Consider the following 21207-nt stretch of genomic DNA (forward strand, 5'->3'; position numbering starts at 1 on the left):
TTAAGCAATTGTAGGCGACTAGCATAATCCTAAAAGTGTGAAAGTGAGAACTTGTAGAGTTAATTTTAACGACAGGCATCTAAACCTGCCAGGCTTGTTAGGGAACTGGTAAAATAGACATGAAAGTTGACAAAAAGAATGTACTTTCAATGGCAGAAGACTTTGAGTGTGGCCTAACTTCTTTTGTTTACACAGGAAGTGAGCGAAGTTAGCCAGACAGCCAACGTTTTTGTGCTGTTGAGTCATAATGGACTTCATTAAAGATGAAGATTGAGATTTTGTTTTCAGAAGTTATGAATCTGCATGCCATAGAATGAAAAACAATACCAACTTTGGATTTCATCATACTTATCTTCATACTTTGGAAAATACTGTATGCTAAAGCATTAGCATGTGCACCAGACAGAGCTATCTACCAGAGACACAAAGATTATTTTGGTGCCAATCCTCTCATCAGATCCTGGGTAAGGACACCAGACCTCCCAAGCCCTAAGTGACACTAGAACACCCATGAAACCAAGAGAAATTTATATCTTTTAGGTAGGGTGGTCCAACCTGCCTTTGTAATGATACAGGAAATACAGCACATAAACAGAAATGACAGAAAACACATAAAGAACAAAGACACAGAGAAAATCCTCTAGTTGTGAAATCAGTTTAATAAAGAGTCCCCTAGAGAGGATTATAAGGCCAGAACACAGCAGGCAGGTGTCAGGATTGGTTTGGTGCATATAACACTTCAGTTTCGCCAAACACAAAATGGCTGAAACACTTCTGTGTCAATCAAAGTGGTGGTCTGGTGCAATGAGATCTCCATAATTATTGGTGATTTTGGAAAATAAAGCTGCATTCAAGGCAACTAGGAACTAGGACATGAAAGCCTGAACTGATGTGTTGAAATTCGTCTCAAGTCCGAAACCTCCCACTACCCAGTCATACTGCATTCATGTCACATAGGAGAGACAGTAGATATGAGCTTCCTACTATAAAATACCATCCACCTCAGCTTTCAGATGGTAAATGTTATTTGAGAACTCAGGGATTGGTGATGGACCAAACTTAGATCTCCTGAATTCTGACGTCACCAACAAGACTACTTGCTGGATTTTCAGCTTGTGGTCGACATTGTAAAGTTTGGTTTTGCTGTAAAACATGAACTCGAATGTATCATCACTAAGTTCATGTGTCTTGGCGGCTTCAAATGAGTTCAAACATCTGAAAACTTCCAAGTTGTGGCTTTTAACTGTGAAGTTGTTCCTATATGATGTAGGAAATAAAATATGATATTGTGTGTTTGTCCTATATATCTTACAATGGAGTATTCAGTAAAGGATCTTCATGTGATCATGTCCTGATCGCATGAAGAAGTCCTGCAGCTGTCATGAGTGCATGTATGACTTCCACATGATATTTAGCCATCAGACTAGTGTTCATTGTTAGAGACAATCATGTAAGAATAGACTTTATGTTAGTGTGTATTGTAGAACTGGTTTTGACTAGTTTGAAGCGTGCATATTACATTAGCCATATATAGATTTTTTAGTAAAGGATGAACAAAGCAACTATACATACTGAAGTGTATAAAGAAACTGACATTTCTACCCTTTGTCAGAGAATATCCTGCAACCTACTGAAGTGTATCTGCTTAAGGTTTTCTCTCCAGACATGTCTGAATAAAGAATCCACGGAAGACCTTTGCTCATTCATTTTGACCCACAAGGGTGAGACTAATTTTTCCCCTACAATGACATGAATGCAGCATTAGCACCTCTGTGGTAATGAAATGGGTGGTTAATAGTGGATGCCGTCACATACAACACTTCAACCACAACTGAAATTAGAATATGATGCATACAATGAGTGTACAAAATGTTAGGATTGCCTATTCTCTTGATGAAATAGATTGACTGGGTAAATCCAGGTGTATGAGAGATTTAAGCCTTGAGATAACTGACACATGGGCTGCAACTCAATATTAAGATGGTGGTTTTAATGTTTTGGAGAAATACAACAAATGTCAACCAAAATGCATTAGGATTAGCATTAGGTACAAAAGAAGCATGTCAAAGGGCAATCACAGTGAGTAAATAGTCAAATTGCCATCGATAGTAACACATAGATAGTTCACAGAATTAACTGGTTATAAAACGCACAAATAGAAAATTCTCTTAACTATTCAGGCCTTGACCTCATAGCTTTTAGCTATTCGTTCTGGTTTAACTACTGATTCATCACAACATTAAGACAGAGACAGACTTCATGAAGAAAACACCATCAGTGTTAAGGTGTTGGATGGATGGCTAGACTTACAGTATGAGGAGTTAAATTGGGCTTTGGGAGGTGGAGGAACATAGTAGGGCAACTGGCTGTTTTTAGAAAGTGTGCATGGTTCAAGTGTGGAGTCAGCTTTCAAGCATCAACTTTGTAATATGCAGCTTCTGTCTTGCAGTTGTCCAAATGATTGGGGTTACTGAGAGCATCCTCAATAAAAATGAGCCCAAACTATCTCCTCCAAACTATGTATGTGCCATCTTTTATCTAATAAAGAAGATTGCATCTAGTTGAATTTAGTTGAGAATCATTTCAGCTACATACATTTTTGGGGAATTTTACACCTGATTTTTAACAAATGGGGTGATGAACCAATAATCACAGGTAAAGGCTAGGACATCATTGTATAGCAATCATTCATTTTTCATAGGACCAGAACTGGGACAAACATTATGTTTCATAGCAGCTGTTACTTAGAGATTAATGAAACACAACAAAGTATGACACGTGAACGGAACTTGTACTTTACTGTGTTTCAGCCCACTGAGTTGGTTGAATTCCACATTTGGCCCATTGATTTGTTTACCTCAGCCCTCTGCATGGAAAGACCTTGAGTGAAATTTAAAAGCTCCCGCAAGACCTTAAAGGTCCATCAGCCTCGCTGACTCCCAGAATCCAGTGCATCCCCATTTTGATAGATTTTAGGATAATAACCCTGACATATTACTGATAAACAAAGGAAAACAGATACATTATGGTCAAGGCCATAGATTTGCATTCACAAGATAACATGATAATGGCTTGTCTACCCGTGTCCTGAGTGAAACAGGCACTCTAGATACATTTTATGCATATTATTGAATGGCTTTAATAAATGGCGCAGGCTGCCTCATTTTAATGTTCCACCGATGTGCTAAGTAAGTAGTTTATTTTTTGTTTCTTTTGGAAACACATTTGAAACATTGTGTTAATGTTCTGTAATTTCACATGTAATTTACACAAAGTGTTAACATTATTTAAAGTTAGTTTGAAAAGTGGATTCCATCTTACATGTACTGTATATTTCAAAGGTTTTGATTCAAACTTAAAGTGTTAATTTATTGTCAGATTAAATGACTAGGCTAAATGGTTTCTGGTACTGAACGGTAATGCTTAGTTATACATGTTATTTATTTTGTCTTTGCAGTAAATTGGCCCTGCCATTGTCTGAAAAATTAATTCTGCAAGCAGACATCTCATTTATGGATGTCATTATTTTAAACACCAGATTATAAATGATTAGTATACAAACATATATATCACTGTGCAACCCACCTGTGAGTGCACACACACACACACACACACACACACACATTATACACAGGTATAATCGCTAGTCCAATTCCAAGCCAATACAAAGATATCATAAATTTAGAGGGAGATATCACATGTATTATTTTAAGTATGGATGTGGATTGGCCTGGTTTACCCTGGAATCATTCCATAACGCTCCATCATTCATTCACTCTCCATTTTACCTCCTCTCCTTCCTTCCTTCACCCTATTCTTCACCTTATTCTATTGTTATTCTACCTCTCTACCTCTTAACCTTACCTTTCCTTCTTTATCTTCATGTGGATTCATTAGGTTTGATCACCCAACAGTGTCATTTCTTTCCTCTTCCCCAGCTTTCCTCACTTGCTTACTACGTCCTTACTCCCATCCTTCTTTCCATTCCTCTTCTATTTAATATCTGTCTATTTTACTTGTTTAACCACCTACAGGTATGCAAACTAAATCCGTCCACGGTTGTCTGAACTTGTTTTTCTCCTCCCCCTCTCCCCTCTCTCTCTCATTTATTTGATTCATCTAGCAACGTCTCCATATGCAATTTTGATCTCTTCTGACCCCCTTCTTTCCTTCATCCTCTTCTATTCCATTTATTTTATTCGTTTAGCAACATCTAAGTATGCGAATTCGATCTCCCTCTCGGCAGGGCAGGTGCTGGTGAACTCCTCCCTCTGGTAGGCGTGGTTTAAATATCGCCACACCCCCGTCATGTCCGCCGGAATCTCAAACCCGCGGTATTTCCTGGCCACAATCTGGAGACAGAAACAAGAGTTGGACAGAAGTTGGTAACAGAAGTTGGTGGCAGCAGGAGGCCCAAACATAAACCCACAATCTACCTAAATACATACACTACCCAAGTACATTTCCTTATCTCTTGGTTTGTTTTTTCCCTACAGCTCATAAGAAAGCCTAAATTATACTAAACTAGTGCAGTGTCCGTTCAAGATAGGCGTAGGCTATCTGTTGCTTGCTTTGAGCCCTGCTGCTGCACAGAGCGCTGTTCGCTTGTTTATTCAAAGTTTATTAATATTGAACGTGTCGCGTGTCCAATCCGACACTGCACGTCCTTGGGTCCCCAGCAATACACCCGCCAAGTGTGAAGTAGATCAGACGAACGGTCCTCGAGATATGCGAAGGACACACAGACAGACAGAGATTCCTTGCTTTATAGTATGATTAAAGCCGCACTAAGCAATTTTCCAACCACTAGAGGGTGACAGAAACCGCAACACATTTGTAAATAAACCACAGCAAAGCTGCTGCACTATGGAAGCCCCAAAGGACAAACCTAGCGAAGGACCGTGCATAAAGGCTAATAGCTAAGCTAAACGTACCTACGGAGAAGTCTCACCGGTTACCAGACTCACTTTGCCAGATTCTTCTCCCGCTGAAGGTTACATGTCCCACAATGACAAGTAAAGAGGTAGGTAGCAAGTTAACTAGTTTGCGTGCTCGCTTCATCGATTCCGCCATTACGCAAATTTTTTTTCAGGAATGGGACAGTGCCGCTTTTAAAAAGTGAGGGAGGAGACAAGCTAGTTAAAATGAAAAGCTACTGAATGGGGCGGGAGGAGCTTCGAGTCAGGCCGGGTTTTGACAACAAGCTTTAGAAAAGAGGTGAAAACAGCAACACAGCTGGCTGTTGTGTGGATATTGGTTTATATCATTATGTCTCAAGTAAATCTCCACATAGCACAAGTTAGTTTCAGGATTGGTTATAGGATCTGAAATTGCTTATTGCAGGTTTAAAGAATAACGCTGGTGTTTTCTAAGTTAGAGCCAATGGTCTAGGCTTCCCTTCTCCTTTCCATTCTTCCTGCTGGTGTCTGCACACAGTCAGCATAGTTGGAGATATCAGGCTTGTTTTTTCTTCCTTCAGAAGAAGCCATTTGCTGCCATTAATTTGTGTACAGTATGCAAAACAACTACTCATACTACTCAAACTCATACATATTCATTTCTGGGTTTATAGATCATGGTTGGGACAAATACAGTGGCTAACACATTTTTGCACATTTTCTCTTGCTACAAAATTAACTCATAATACATTTATTTGGCATGGATTATCAGTGATCTTTCTATTATTATTATTATTATTATTATTATTATTGTTATTATATAGTTTACAGGTTCAGAGTATCCAACGTTACTTTTTCGTGAAATGATTGAACTGTTTGTCTGGCCTATCATGCCAAGTCTACCTCAAGAAATGCGTTTTCATCACTGTTTATTGCAGCATTTCTTTAGCAACAAAACAAACTACAAGTGAGCGTAAATACTATTTTGCTATGAGGACATTTTTTGCCAATTTAGCCATTTCCATGAAGCCTTTGTATTTCAATACATCATAATTTGAATAGAACGCTTGGATGCAAACCCAGCTGCAGTAATAAGTTAGCAGATATGGGTGTTAGCTTAATGCCAAAATGTAAAACGTTCCCTTGATACCTAGAGATGGATAGATGGTTTGTACTAGAGTATGAACCTTGAGGATGTGTAGTTTAGGCAGCAGGTTGCAGTCGGCCAGGGTGAGTTCAGGTCCGTCTAAGAAGCTTCTGGAAGATTCTGGCAGATCTCCTGTGGCGTCGGCATCGATCTCCTCAGACAGGGGAGTCCTCAGGAATTCATCGAGACGCCGCAGGGACTTCAACAAGGCTTTCTCTAAGGCTGGACAGACACAGATAGATAGATAGGAACACAGGTACAGAGAGAAAGAGAAACAAACACAAACATTTACTTATAAGCTTTCAGGTGGCGTAACAAACCCTCTGGCGGCCATATTGGAGGTTCTCAGCTCTTGGCAACAACATTTGGAGAATAGATTTAAATGCACACCAGTATTATTGGGGTGCTGGTTCGCAAGAACAAAGATTCAAAGTAAAACATTGTAGCTGCACTCCCATAGCTCCGATGCAGAATTCTTTATTTTCTTAAAAAAAACAACGTTTCAACAACAACATGTGGCAACAACAACTGACTTAATTTCTCAACTTACAACTTGGTGCAACAATACGGAATAGACATGATTCATTTCTGTACTGTTTTTCACTGTGGACTCATTGCATCACTGATGATTTTATGTTTAGATAATATCAGCTTGTTAGCTAGCTAGCTAGTATCTGGTTAGCTGTCACCACTGCTTGTTGTAAACACATATACACACTAGCTAATGTTATGTACCGTATTTCCTCTAATATTGGCCCGGGCCTTTATTTACCTCAACTGCAGAGGGTACAAGGCCTTTATTGGAAGCAGGCTTATATTAGAGACAGGCCTTTATTTCTAATTCCCTCTGTTTGATAAGTATATTTGCTCATATTTCAGTACGAAGCCTCCTTGTTTTCTGATCTGCTTCTGTTTGGGTTCGTTAGGTAGCCGTTTTTTTGTTACTGCAATCCATTACCGATAATTACGGTAATTGACGACGGCATGCTCCAGAGACTTCCGCCGGCCGAGCCATCTCGTGGCATACTGCCATCTTGTGGCACTTGTACGTTACTACAAACTACAGTTACATTATATAACAGGCACCAGGAGTTTACCGGTATCCACCGTTGTTTTTTCCTTTGTTTTTTTCCCCGGCCTGTATTTGGGGCCGGCCTTTATTTGTTCGTGTCGACCACGGCCCTGGCAATTATCGGAGACCCGGCTTTTAATTGACTACCGGCCGCTATTAGAGGAAATATGGTAGTTAGTTTTAGTTGCTTTTAGTTAGTTAGTCAGTTTAACATTAACATAAGTTCTTTGCTAAATTAGCTAACAAGGCCAAAAACCAACAGTTTGTTCAGGTTAACTGAGCTGACTCTTCTCAAGCTACAACTCGAGTGTTTTGGAGTAGAGACTAGGGCTGAAAACAAGACAGTTTACTGTGTCACAGTAAGTCAAATCGAAAGTCTGATGTAGGTTAACATTAGGAAACAAATCTACCTCATCAGACTTTCGATTTTACTTAAAATAGTACTACAACCACACCAAAAACAAATCCTTTTCAGATATCTCTTTTTCTAGCCTGGTCGTCCATGATGGCACCAGCCGTGGTTGCTAGGAAATTTCTGATGTAACTGCTAAGCCTTTCTCTGGATCTACATAGAGATATACACATTTTCACTTTAATAAGTTCAAAATGTAAACTGGACGGCCGTATCAGTTGCCTAAAAGCTGCCTAAAAATTCCAAACCAATTACAAATATTCATTTTTGTACCGAGAATTTCATTGAAACCCAGGACAATAATAATAATGGAAACTTAATGCCAAACATTTTTCAATATCTGAACACTGAGGAAACTGCACTTCCTTAACTGAATTGAAGGCAGTCCTCACACGTAGGTACACACATACATACACACACACACACACACACACACACACACACACACACACACACACACCACTCACCGTCGTTGGTGTCTTTCCTGGGGTTTTTGATGTAAGCTGAGAACTTAGCGAAGACGTCGATGCCGGCTGTGTTGGACTCACGATGTTTGGTAGCCAGTCTGGGGTAGCTGGGGTTAAAGAGACATAAGAGAAGTCATATCTGCAAAAAGTCAACTTTTCAAGAATTAAGTGAATCTGCTTGTTTTTTTCCTATTGTTGCCCATGTATTTTGACATTTTATAATGCATTATCAATGGTCTTGCTTAGACTTTGAGTCCTCTACAAGTACGAAAACCATGTCGAAAATCAATGTACAGGAAAATTAAGCTATCCAATTTGAGTTTGACCAATGTGGGTTTTTGAAGACTGATCCCGATGTTTTTGGATTAAAGCTGCCAATAGCAGATATTTTCAATTTCTTTAAATTTGACCATTTTCATGTTAAAAAATGATATCTTAATCTAAGTATTCACTGTTTCCTGAGTGGAAAAGCCTCTGAAACACCATTTAGAACATGGGACACTAAAACTCTCCATGGAAAGCAAGGATACTACTACTACTACTACTATTACTACTACTATTACTACTACTAATAGTAATAATACATTAAATATGTAATCAAACAAAATGTATCATATCCGTAATATCAGAGATGCACAATACTGACTAAAATATCAATCTGAATTAAGGCAAGTGTGCCAGAATATATGTATGTGGGTGTGTGTGTGTGTGTGTGTGCGTGTGTGTATCTATATGTGTGTATTTCTGTACCGGGGTGGTGTCAGTTTCTCCTCCAGGAACTCCTCTATCTTATTGACATCGACCTTGACCTCCCCGTTAAAGGTGACAAAGGGCGGGTTGGTTCCTGGAGCGAGGTCCTGCAGGTCAGCCGGCTTCCTGCCCAGCACAAACACACAAAGCAACATTTACACATTCACAAAACACATGTGCTTTTATCATAAAGCCATTATGGGTTTTTTTATCATCGACCCTCTTCGGGATTAAGAAAAAGAGTGAATTGATTTTATCCACTTAACCACAATCTCAAGACAATATGAGAATAAAATTAATTAAAATAGAATCAACATAAATTTGTTTGGCTTGATATCAACTCCACTGTGACTGTTACTGTCTGTTCTAGGTCTATATAACTAAAAAATGAATGAAATGAATTAGTTTGATGGAAATATGTTGTTTAGACACTAATAAGACTAACACATTTTAAATGCACTGGCATTATTAACACTAATTGCATACATTTAAAGTCATTCATTCTATTCATTTTAGCTCTAGGCTATTTGAGTCAATTTCATAAAGGATAATACTTCATTTAATGCAATTTCATGAATGGCAATACTTTGAATACTCACTACTGAGTATGTCATACAACTGAAATGCAGAAACCTTACAAAATAGATGAAATACTTTCTGAATGCATATTCTATTTTATTCTATTCTATGCCATCAGCCAATTTGTATTTTAGAACATTCACTGTTTCTCGTAGCTGGAAATGAGGGAAAGCCACTGGCAATGTTTATCAAAGTATTATTATTTTGGATTATTAATTTGGATCGTTGGAGTTTGTATATTGGGTGGAATTCCCCTTAAGATGGACAAACGTAATGCCATACAAACTAGAAACAATCCTCTTTGTTAAGAGTTAAAATGATAAGTTAGTCTGAATATGAATATGAATATAAATATATATCTATAAATATATTACATATTATGCCTCTCTATGAGTGAAAACAGTAAAAAGTTTGATACTTACCGCATTACTTTGTTTAAATTTTTATTTCAAACTATTTTTAGTTTAAATTTTAGTTTAAATTTTATAATCTTATATTTCCACACATGTTCACAAGCTTGACAGCTGTAGTGTGTGTGTGTGTGTGTGTGTGTGTGTGTGTGTGTGTGTGTACACAGTACGTTACCGCTTGAGGTCTACAGTGGTGACGTTGAAGATGACTCCCTTAAGCCACAGGATCATAAACAGTCTCTGGGAGAATGGACAGTTACCAATGCTCTCCCCATCACTGCCCGCCTACACACACACACACACACACACACACACACACACGCACGTAAACGGACAAAGAGACACACCAAGAAAGAGAGAGAAAATGAGAGTACATTCGATCAATCTTAAAGTGAGCGCAACTGACGCAAATAACCTACAAAATAATAAAGTCAGAATATAAAACATTTATGAAACGATCTTGATCCATAATGTCATATTTGGATCGTTTTTCATTTTTCTGGGATTTAATCAGCAATAAACTTTAAAATGGTGCACACTGACCAGACCTAGGCCTAGGTTTTGCAATTTTGATTATTTTTAGATCTGATGAATATTTTGGGTATAAAAAAAAACATGCTACAAAGAAAAAAATTTTTAAATGTACTTCTAATTTTTATGGTATGTCCTGTGTAGTGATCATCAGGTCTCCACTGAACAGAAAAATGAAAATCAAACGCATTTTCATTCATTTAAAAAAATGAAAATACATTTTTGCATTGAAATGTTTTGTCTTTGTTCCTCTCAGAATTCATTCTTGTTTTGATAAATAAGTGTAACTTTGCACCTTATGTATCTCACAAAGGCTTTGTCTCATAGCATGAAATTAAAAAGTGCAAACTCCTTGGCCTTTTCTGTGCCAGTTTTTACATTGATTTCATATAATCACATGAAACAGAATATTCTATGAATTTCATAGCCTATTGCTGATGAATGGTACTTCAGATGGTGACTTGACCGACAAGAACGACAGTCCATCCACACACAGTCCATCTCAAACTGTAAGGAAGCTTCTCTGTGCTCAGTTTCATGAGAAGATCGTTCTCTCCAAGACAACTTGGGAAGAACACAAGTATCGACTTGGCATTCTTGGATAATTGCTAATTAGCTCTGGTGTCCACTACAAAGGATATTCACAAACAATATGTCAGAAATGTCGCACATCTCTTAGCTATAGTTAAAATACTTATCTTGATAGAAAAAAAAGAAAAATAACTTTTAAACCATTCTAAATAGTAATTCTAAATATTTCTCCCTCAAAATGGGCTTGTACTGATTTCAGTTGTTTCGACGAGAAGAAATGTTTGCTGTGGTTACACCCCAACAAATAAGACATCACTGGAAAGCCCAGGATGTCCTCTCTATGATACATCAGGTAAGGGATAATGTACAGCGAGCGGGTCATTATTGCGAAATAAACCCCAACAGGGTGATGCAGGACCCCGACTCGAAACGAAGGGGTCTTGAATCATCCTGAAGGGGTTTATTTCGCAATAATGACCCGCTCGCTGTACATTATCCCGCTTATTACATGGCTACTTACTAAAGAAATCAATAATTTGATATTGAGTATTGATTTAAAAATGATTTCATTGATTTTAAAATGATTTTATTGCTTCCGCTACAAAAAATAGTCCGTTAGATTCTACGGTTGGAACTGCGTCCATAGCAACGTAAACTCTGTAGCCTTCTTACCCGTCTTTACTGGGGACAGTTCAGCCATTAACCATGAATTGAAAGTTTCATGCTCTCCAAATATACGTTTTTTTGCCACAGGGAGTCGTGAATGAGCTGACGTTGTTAAATTTAAATTAACCGTTAAATTTACCAGGCTTCTTTCTGCGGATTGATATGATTGGACGTGGTCCTCCAGAGTCTATGATCAGAACTGCGTCCATAGCAACGGTCTGTTATTCATAGCAGCGGTCTGCTGTTCAGAAATAACAGACCGTAGAATGCCGTAATTGACCAATCAGAATCGAGTATTCAACAAAGCCGTGTAATAAGTTACATTAAAGCATGGCATGTATGGACTTTGCGAAAGAGACCAGAGACTGATGTCTTCTACAGTGGACAACAATGAATTGACGGGTCTCAAGAAGCTACACTACATTACGTCTCCCCAAAAATCCCTATAATATGAAGATGAATAAACAATTAATTCCACTTGTAATTTGAAATTGATTTGTCTGTTATGTTCTGTTTTGGTGTGGGGACACTACAAGCATGGTGGTGAGGTGCCCAAACAGATTTGGTTGCCTGACACAACCCTGACATTGGATCTTCTGGAGTTCAGAAACCATTTTTTTTTTACCAACAATAATAAGCTAACAGGATGGCTAACCCTCCTGACTTAGAACGTCCCATTCAGCAGTTCAGAAACCTTTTTTTTTTTACCAACAATAATAAGCTAACAGGATGGCTAACCCTCCTGACTTAGAACATCCCATTCAGCGGTTCAGAAACCAAAAAGTTTAAATATGTAAAATAGTTAAACCAGCACTGCAGTAGGGCCAGAAAGTTAGCCAGTACCAAATCTGTTTGGGCGCCTTACCCCATGCTAGCAGTGTTCCCATAGCAAATCAGACTGTGAAAAACCATAACAGACAAATGGAAAAGGAAATGAATAAAAGGAAAAGTAATCCATAAATAACCGATAAACATTCAGTTTACATTGCTCTAAGCAATCCAATGGATTGAAATTTCAAGCATGTAGTATGTAGTATGTTAAGGATTATTTGAAATATAACTTCCCCAACCCTGCACTCAAAAATCTGGTCTATTTTGTAAGGTTAAAAATTTAATTCTATAAAAAAATTCCTAATTGATTTAGGTAATTCTATCATCAATCCAGCTACAATAATTTGAATGAATGAAAGTTTAATTGTATTGTAGTGTCTAAATGACAAATTTCCATCAAATCAAATTAAACTATACATTGGGTACATAAATCCAATAACACTCAGATACTTTAACAGATATTAAACCAGTGTATTTTCTTGAAATCGTGTTTATTTGGATAAAATCAACTTAATAACTTTCCTAATACCAAAGAGGGTTAGTGTTCAATTTTTTTAGGTGTGCCCATCTCTTACCTTGACAAACAACTCAATGGTAGGGAAGCCCAACTTTTTAGCTGCAATGTCGAACCAGGCCATGGTGGCCATAGTACTCACAACACGTGTATCTCTCTCAAGTTAATATGCGTCATCTAATCAATCGATAAGCTGATCAACGATTAGTACACCTGATAAACATGTATTCTTCATGATGTGACAAACAAGTCCTCTTAACTGCGGAAAAAAAACTGTTTGATTTCCTATCTGGTCTTGAAAGATGCAACAAAACCAAAAGTTTTCAACTCAGGCCAGATGTAATACAATCCACCGTTATTCCAGTCAGTTTAGTCCATAACTCCGGTTCTGTTATCTTCTAATAAAGCCACTATAAACTGTCTGCTGTCCGCCACCAACCAGCTCCACGTCTGTCACTATGTGTCTGTCTGTCTGTATATTTGGTTGAATGACTGATTACTGTCTGACTATCTTCTATCTGACTGCCTGACTATTCCTCTGACTGGCTGGTTGTCTGTTTTTTTTTCTGGTTTCTATGGTATGTGAGTGTCTCCTCCACACACAATCCCTCTTTGTTGGAGCAAATATTAAACTCAGTCTCAAGTGTGTGTGTGTGTGTGTGTGTGTGTGTGGACATTTAAAGGCCTGCTGTTGTTTTTTTGGATTGTGTTTTGTGCCAGTATTCAATATCAAGACATAGAGACACATGTTACCTTCTTATGTTACATGGAAAGATTTTGAGACAATGTAGATGGATAATACATTTTTACCATTTAGATTGCAGGAAAAACACACACACACTCACTCATACACAAATGCACACACACACATATATGCACTAGGGTTAGACCAATATATGGGGTCGATATTGTCCTTTAATTGAAAATCAGATCTGGTCCAGTCTGTGTGGTCCACCTCTGATATGATGGATATGATGCAGTTTGACTGATTACATATTTGTTATAGAATTGATCACACTGAACAGATTCTAATAAGATATTTCAGATTCCACATATATGCATGAATATGTGATTATTAGTAGTAATAGCAATAGTAGTGGCAGGTAGTAGTAGTAGTAGTAGCCTGGGTTTCAATAGAGAGTTTTAATCTATCTATCTATCTATCTATCTATCTATCTATCTATCTATCTATCTATCTATCTATCTATCTATCTATCCATCCATCTATCTATCTATCTATCTATCTATCTTTTTGGGTCCTTTTTGAGAAGAACCGATATAAACACTACAATCTGACTTGAGGTCAGTGTTAGTGTGAATGTGGGAGGCAGAGAACAGTGTAAGAGCTTCTTCTTAGGTCAGCTGAGTGGGCAGCGGTGGAATCTCTGGTCACACACAATGTATCACTGTGATTGTGTATTGCGGCAGGAATTGAAAGATCTTTTTCACACCCACAGAAGCTGAGATGTTTTCTCTCTTCTGTCTTTCTTTATTTCTCTCTAGGGTTTTTGCAGGGCGATACTGGCATGGATTTAAAGTTGTAGTTGTTAATTTGTGTGGATACTCAACATTTTTAGGTTTGACCATTTGACAAAAAATATTTTTTGTCCCAGAATTAGCTAGAAAGTTAAATTTCATCTGCAGTCCCTGGGCAGGTGATACAAAGACAGGCAAGTTTTCCAAAATACTTTACAACAAAAGTCAAAATTGCAGTGTCCAGCATTTTTTTGTATTTGTATACAAAAAAAAAATACTGCTAAAAAAGTGCACTATGCTTGGTATCTTAAGGGAGCTAATGGTCACATGATTGGTTTGATTTCAGCCATGATTTTAGTTGAAATTTAAAACTGGTAAAATTTGAACTTTGTCTGATACTGCTGGGAGTAGAGTTCCAAATGTTTGTAGCTCTAATGGAAAAAGCTGAGCGGCCAAATTCAGAGAGTTGCACTACACAGTTGCCTCTGGTGGAGGCTCTTGTTTGTCTGATGTTGTCTGAACACAGTGAAACAAATACTTTCAGAGGAGGAGGAGCAAGATTATGGATAATTTTGTACATTAAACAGGTGTTTGCATAATTTACAAACTTATCAGAAGTCAGAAGGTTATACTTAAAAATGATATGACAGTGGTGATACCTAGCTGGCTTTTTGTCCAGGTCTTTCAGGGTGTATTTGTATAAACTGTACATTGGCTTGAGAATGTTTTTTCCCGCCTGGGACCAAGTGGTGATAGAGTATGACAATGTGGAAAAATCATAGAGTGCATGTACAACTTGGCAGCATCTGTTGATAATTGGTTCCTGATAAATTTAAAATTTCTGAGGTTCTGTACTAATTACCTTTTTCACTTGCTTTTCAAAGGTCAGGTGTGAATCAATGATTATCCCAAGATATTTAATATCTGAAACAATTTGGAGCTTTTCACCCTTAACAAGGATATCAGGATGATGGACCTCCTTCTTGCTGATTGAGAAATACATGCATGCAGTCTTGCTAATATTTACAGTGAGACAAGACTGTGTGAGCCAGTCAGAGATGATAGACATGGCTGCTGTTAACTTATGCACCACCTGCTGTCTTGTTCTGGCATGCACATAAATAACTGTGTCGTCTGCATACATCTGGGTCATTACCTCAGGGCATACAGTAGGAAGGTCATTAACATATAAGTTAAAAAGCAGAGGTCCCAGGACAGACCCCCGTGGGACACCAGTAGAGCAGTCAAGTGATGAAGAGAGCTTTGTTCCAGCCCGTGAACATTGCTTTCTCATTGTTAAATATGACTCTATCCATTTCATGGTATTTTCAGAGAAGTTAAAACATGAAAGCTTGGACAGAAGGACATTGTGATTTACAGTGTTGAATTCCTTCCGTAGATCTAAATGTACTGCTTCTACAACCCCACCTCTGTCCAACTTGGATTTAATTTGCTCAATGAGATAGCAATTAGCAGTCTCTGTTGAGCAGTGGTGGAAGAAGTACTCTGATCCTTTACTTAAAGGGTAACTTCGGTATTTTTCAACCTGGACCCTATTTTCCCAACTGCGGGTGTCTAAGAAACTAATGGGGACAACAATTTTTGAAATTGGTCCAGTATTGAGCGAGATCGCTTCAGCCGGCAGCCGCGAAACAGGCTGCAATGTAATCCGACGGGGCAAATGCGCACCGTCAATGTACGTCCACTAAAAGTGCTTGTTTTTGCCACTGACTGGCTCAGATTGTTATTATAAGTGTCTGACACAATATGGAAAGGACCCTATACAGAAATGAAACGTACTTCCTTACCTTTAGCTTGATCCCGTCTGTGTGTAACCAAGTCTCGCCCAAGTCCCGCGAGAGCTTAGTTGTTGCAGGAAGTCACCTGTGGAAACGTGAGTGAGAGTTGGAGAGAGGACTGCCACCGGGAGGAGTTTGTTGTGTTGGAGTACAGAGATCGTAGCTCAGTGTTATCTCAAAGATTTTCTAAGTCATGGCTGAATATTTACCTGATTTCGACAACGTGGAAGAGGCCTTTGAATTCGATGGCGGCCCGTATTTATTTGAGCCAGAGTATACGGATGAAGAGCTCCTACTCATTGAAGAGCTACCATCATCATTCATTGCCAGTAAGTATCTCTATGATATCTGCTAATGTATAGGATATACAAATGTAGGCATAAAAGTGGTCGTATAGGTCGTATAATAGATAAGCATAAATATGACATTTTTACACCACGCACACACTTTGGCAACAATATTACACAGATAATTTCAGCTTGTTGATATCACTTATTGTATTATTATGAATGTCAACTGCTGAAAAGGGGAAATGAATCTATATACATATTTTATAATCAATCATGACTCAGTTGATAGGCTATTTTACACATACTACTGGCTAGCTCCGCCAAGGAGGTTATGTTTTCGGTGCCGTTTGTTTGTTTGTCTGTCAGCAGGATTACGGAAAAAATGCTGGCCCGATTTTCATGAAACTTGGTGGAAGGGTGTAGCATGGGCCAAGGAAGAACCCATTAAATTTTGGAGCGGATCTGGATCCGACTCACGAACAAACAATAATAGCATGAACCTTAGCGGAGGTCTGCGCTCTCCGAGTGCCTTTCTGGTTTAGTGATTGTTTTTGCCGTGTGTACTGATGCCAGGACAACACAATAACTTTAGCTAATAACATTACCTCCACTCTGTCTGCAGCAGGTCTCTCCACTCTCGGGACAACATTTTTCTTTAGGAAAAAGTGCTTTGGGATAGGATTTCGTCTCCTCTTTGGCTGGCTGTAGTCATACCGGTCAAAATGGTCACTGCAGACCCGATGGTCTGCAAGGCGCAGCGTATGGACAGGAGTGTTGGCATCCATTTGTAGCACAACTAGCCACAACTTCAGCGGGTCACTATCCAACAAAGGCAGTCTGTGAAAGCTGCGCGAAGTGTTGCGCGACATTTTGTTGGCACAATTCGGAAATGCGCAAACACGAACCATTGTTTTTTTTTATTTTTTATTTAGATCTTTTAGATAACGCTAAGCTACGATCTCTGTACTCCAACACAACAAACTCCTCCCGGTGGCAGTCCTCTCTCCAACTCTCACTCACGTTTCCACAGGTGACTTCCTGCAACAACTAAGCTCTCGCGGGACTTGGGCGAGACTTGGTTACACACAGACGGGATCAAGCTAAAGGTAAGGAAGTACGTTTCATTTCTGTATAGGGTCCTTTCCATATTGTGTCAGACACTTATAATAACAATCTGAGCCAGTCAGTGGCAAAAACAAGCACTTTTAGTGGACGTACATTGACGGTGCGCATTTGCCCCGTCGGATTACATTGCAGCCCGTTTCGCGGCTGCCGGCTGAAGCGATCTCGCTCAATACTGGACCAATTTCAAAAATTGTTGTCCCCATTAGTTTCTTAGACACCCGCAGTTGGGAAAATAGGGTCCAGGTTGAAAAATACCGAAGTTACCCTTTAAGTAAAAGTACCAATACAGCAATGTAAAAATACTCCATTACAAGTAAAAGTCCTGCATGGAAAATCCTACTTAAGTAAAAGTACATAAGTATTAGCAGCAAAATGTAGTTAAAGTATTAAAGTAAAAGTAGTGGTTTGGTCCCTCTGACTGATATTTTATTATATATGACATCATTAGATTATTAATACTGAAGCATCAGTGTGTAAGCAGCATGTTACTGTTGTAGCTGCTGGAGGTGGAGCTAGTTTGAACTACTTTATATACAGTTAGCTAGTTTAGTCCAGCGGTTCCCAACCTAGGGGTCGGGCCCCTCCAAAGGGTCACCGGATAAATCTGAGGGGTCGTGAGATGATTAATGGGAGAGGAAAGAAGAAAAAACAAAGTTCTGATACACAAATCTGTTTTCAGTTTTTGGACTTTTTCTCTAATCTTTGATTTTTGCTGATATATTGGATCATTTGAACATTTATTGAAATGAAACCATGTGAGGTTTAGAGGGAAAATTCACTATTTATAACAACTCATAGACATCTGAAATGTGACCCCAACTACACACTGCTTTTTGTAAGATGTCAAAAGCCAAAAAGGTTGGAAACCACTGGTTTCATCTTTATCAGTGTGTATTTTAAAAGCTTCATATATTATCCATTGTGTCAATTCTCCATCTGAAAAGTAACTAAAGCTGTCAAATAAATGTAGTGGAGTAGAAAGTACAATATTTCCCTCTGAAATGTAGTGGAGTGGAAGTATAAAGTAGCATCAAATGGAAATACTCATGTAAAGTACAAGTATCTCAAAATTGTACTTAAGTACAGTACTTGAGTAAATGTACTTAGTTACTTTCCACCACTGCTGTTGAGTGATTAATTGCCAATATTCTTCACAGTATACATAAGTAAGGTGATATGTTGCTGAAATGATGAAAATGAGCATTATATCCATCATATCAGAGGTGGACCACACTGGACCACATCTGATCTTTAATAAAAAGGACAATATCGGCACCTGATATCAGCGAACCAATAGGCCTATATCAGTCTAACCCTAAACCAGAGTGTAGCACATACTGTACACACAGTATTTAGTGTGTGGTGTATATGTGTTGTTTCTGGCACCGCTGTTCCCAAACCCCTCTACACCAAACAGCAGGCTAATCAGCTTACAGAGAGAGAATGTAGAGATTAAGCCTCGCTCCATGCTACTGGCAGCAGTAGAACACTGTATACACTATTTGGTCATTCACATGCACAACACACAGCGTAACCGACTGAAAACATAGAGATGCTTATTCATAAAGATCAGCAGTTTGAGCATTGCAGCATGTCAAATGGGGAAAAATGAAAATCAACATGCAGAAAAAATCAAAAGTGCAAATTCAGTGTGTACGCAAAATTTGTAAAACACTTTTTCCATGGGTAGTGATGACAACCTATGACACAATGTAACATGGATTTTAGAAACATTTTTAATATTGAGACTTATTTTCATATAACATTTATTCCAAACCTATACCGACTGGAGCAGATGATTATTTTGTGCTTTTATGAATCGCTTACAGAACATAATTAAAAAGGCTCACAAAAACGTTAACGGTAAAACTGAGCTGGTAACTCATGTTTATGAAAAAGAAAAAAAAAACAGGTTTTCTTGAATCAAGGTGAATAGGAAAATACAATCCTCTTTACCTATTCAAAAATACAGATAGTTTTTCCTGTAGAACTTTTGATAATTGTGTCACTACAATATGCAAACTAACCAATATATGGTGCAATGCAATATGCAAATGTACACCTTTAGGGCATTTTTTGTCTTTGTTGATGAAGTTATTGATGACATGAAAATGTCAAATAAATTACCACCTATAATGTTTGAGAAACATCATATGAAAATGTTTATTTTTTTCAGACTTTTCCCAATGGGAAAGTTAAGAGTAAAAATGTACGGAGTTTTGTGCACAGAAATAATCATGTTTTGTTTTTTCTAATGTTTTAACCCTACTAACCATAACTCAAACAATTTTCTAATATAATACATATAAATTAAGAGTAAAAAATATTTGTATGTATGGTGACTATGTCATTTTCCTATACATTTCCTAGACATGTATTGATAGTGTGATATATAATCATTTAAATGAACTTTATAGTAGCGGGTTGTTATCAGCACTGCAGACATTAGAGGAGGTAAATCAAGCGCACCTCAACTCCGGCGACACATAAGGACACTTGAACTTTTCCATAATATTTCCATCCACCTCAGACTGTGCTACCAACAGAGTTCCACACAATGGAAGTCATTGTTTGAATGTGAGCTCCCACGGAGAACAAGCTTGTTGTGTGTGTGTGTGTGTGTGTGTGTGTTTGTGAACCAGCTCTTAGATATTAGTACATTTTTTCTCGGGGTTAAACCTCTCTGCTGGCCCTCAGTATGCTGCCCTCATTTATTTTCTCCTCAGTGAGGAATGTGGTGCTGAACCTGAGAGGAAAATTAACTTTTGTGTATGTGTGTGTGTGTGTGTGTGTGTGTGTGTGTGTGTGTGTGTGTGTCATAGGTTAGGATGATTCATGAGTTTGTATGAAACTTTAAATGTACCCATACAATTGCATGCATGGAGCAATGTAGGCTGCCATGACTGCTGGATTAGGATATCACTGTCTTAATGGGATAAGGTAAGCAGATCAAGATGGGCTCGCTCTCTCCCTCTCTCTCTCTCACTCACTCACTCACACACACACACACACACACACACACACACACACACACACACACCAGATTATGTGAAAATAAGCACAGTGTCTATGCTACAACACCCATCCGTCTCAATTGGAGACTCTGCAACATATTTTAAAAATATCCTTTTTTGATGTCTTGTGAATGGTTTTTCCTCTATTGGATTATTCTGTCGTTCAATTATTCTACTTAGTTTTGAGAGACTTCCTGGTGAGGAACCATCCACAATTGGACTTACAAGTCAGTAATTTACTTAAACTAAACTAAAATTCTCTAAATTAAACTCTTAAACTCTAATTATCTTAACTGAGACAAAAAACAAAGATTTTTACCCAAATCTTCATTTGTGAGGGCCTGTTCAGAGCAAAATCTGTTCATGCCTCCAGCCTCAGTGACCTTAGCTGGTATGATACATTAGCATTATAATAGACATATATAGCCTAAGAGACTAGCAGTGTCATTTATCTGACCCTGTGGATAGACCAAAAAGTAAAAGAAATGTATTTACATGGTGGGCATATTTGATTTATTTCAAAAGATGAAGAAACCCTAACCTGTCAAAAATATCCTTCAAAATTACAGCTGAGCTGGAGGCCAAATTACCCAAGAAGGTCCAAATCAAAGGCATCAGCAATGGAATTGAAGGAACATCCATGATGTGGAAGATAAAACCTGTTAGCTAATGTGGTGGTGGTGATTCTTTTACAC

At 38.2% G+C, this 21207-nt stretch overlaps 1 protein-coding gene across 3 annotated transcripts; it reads right to left on the bottom strand.

The window, feature by feature from the left end:
• Positions 1–694: 694 nt before the first annotated feature.
• Positions 695–13269, bottom strand: LOC139640911 (chloride intracellular channel protein 5). 3 transcript variants are annotated; one of them, XM_071515111.1, is made up of 6 exons: positions 12870–13269; positions 9911–10020; positions 8747–8872; positions 7997–8103; positions 6086–6261; positions 695–4352 (listed from the first exon to the last, which is right to left on the bottom strand). In XM_071515111.1, the coding sequence occupies exons 1-6, from the start codon at positions 12939–12941 to the stop codon at positions 4191–4193; spliced, it is 753 nt and encodes a 250-aa protein (XP_071371212.1). In that variant the 5' UTR covers positions 12942–13269; the 3' UTR covers positions 695–4190. The 3 variants fall into 3 exon arrangements, with proteins under 3 accessions (XP_071371212.1, XP_071371211.1, XP_071371213.1); XM_071515110.1 differs by having other exon boundaries at positions 6086–6267; XM_071515112.1 differs by lacking the exon at positions 12870–13269 and adding an exon at positions 11454–11497 and having other exon boundaries at positions 6086–6267; positions 9911–10012.
• Between the last annotated feature and the right edge of the window lie 7938 nt (positions 13270–21207).

Source organism: Centroberyx affinis, unplaced genomic scaffold (assembly GCF_046629955.1).
Source record: "Centroberyx affinis isolate AG114_WGS23_722 - 3 ecotype Tasmania unplaced genomic scaffold, CSIRO-AGI_Caff_v1 ptg000309l_1, whole genome shotgun sequence".
NCBI classification, from domain to species: Eukaryota; Metazoa; Chordata; class Actinopteri; order Beryciformes; family Berycidae; genus Centroberyx; species Centroberyx affinis.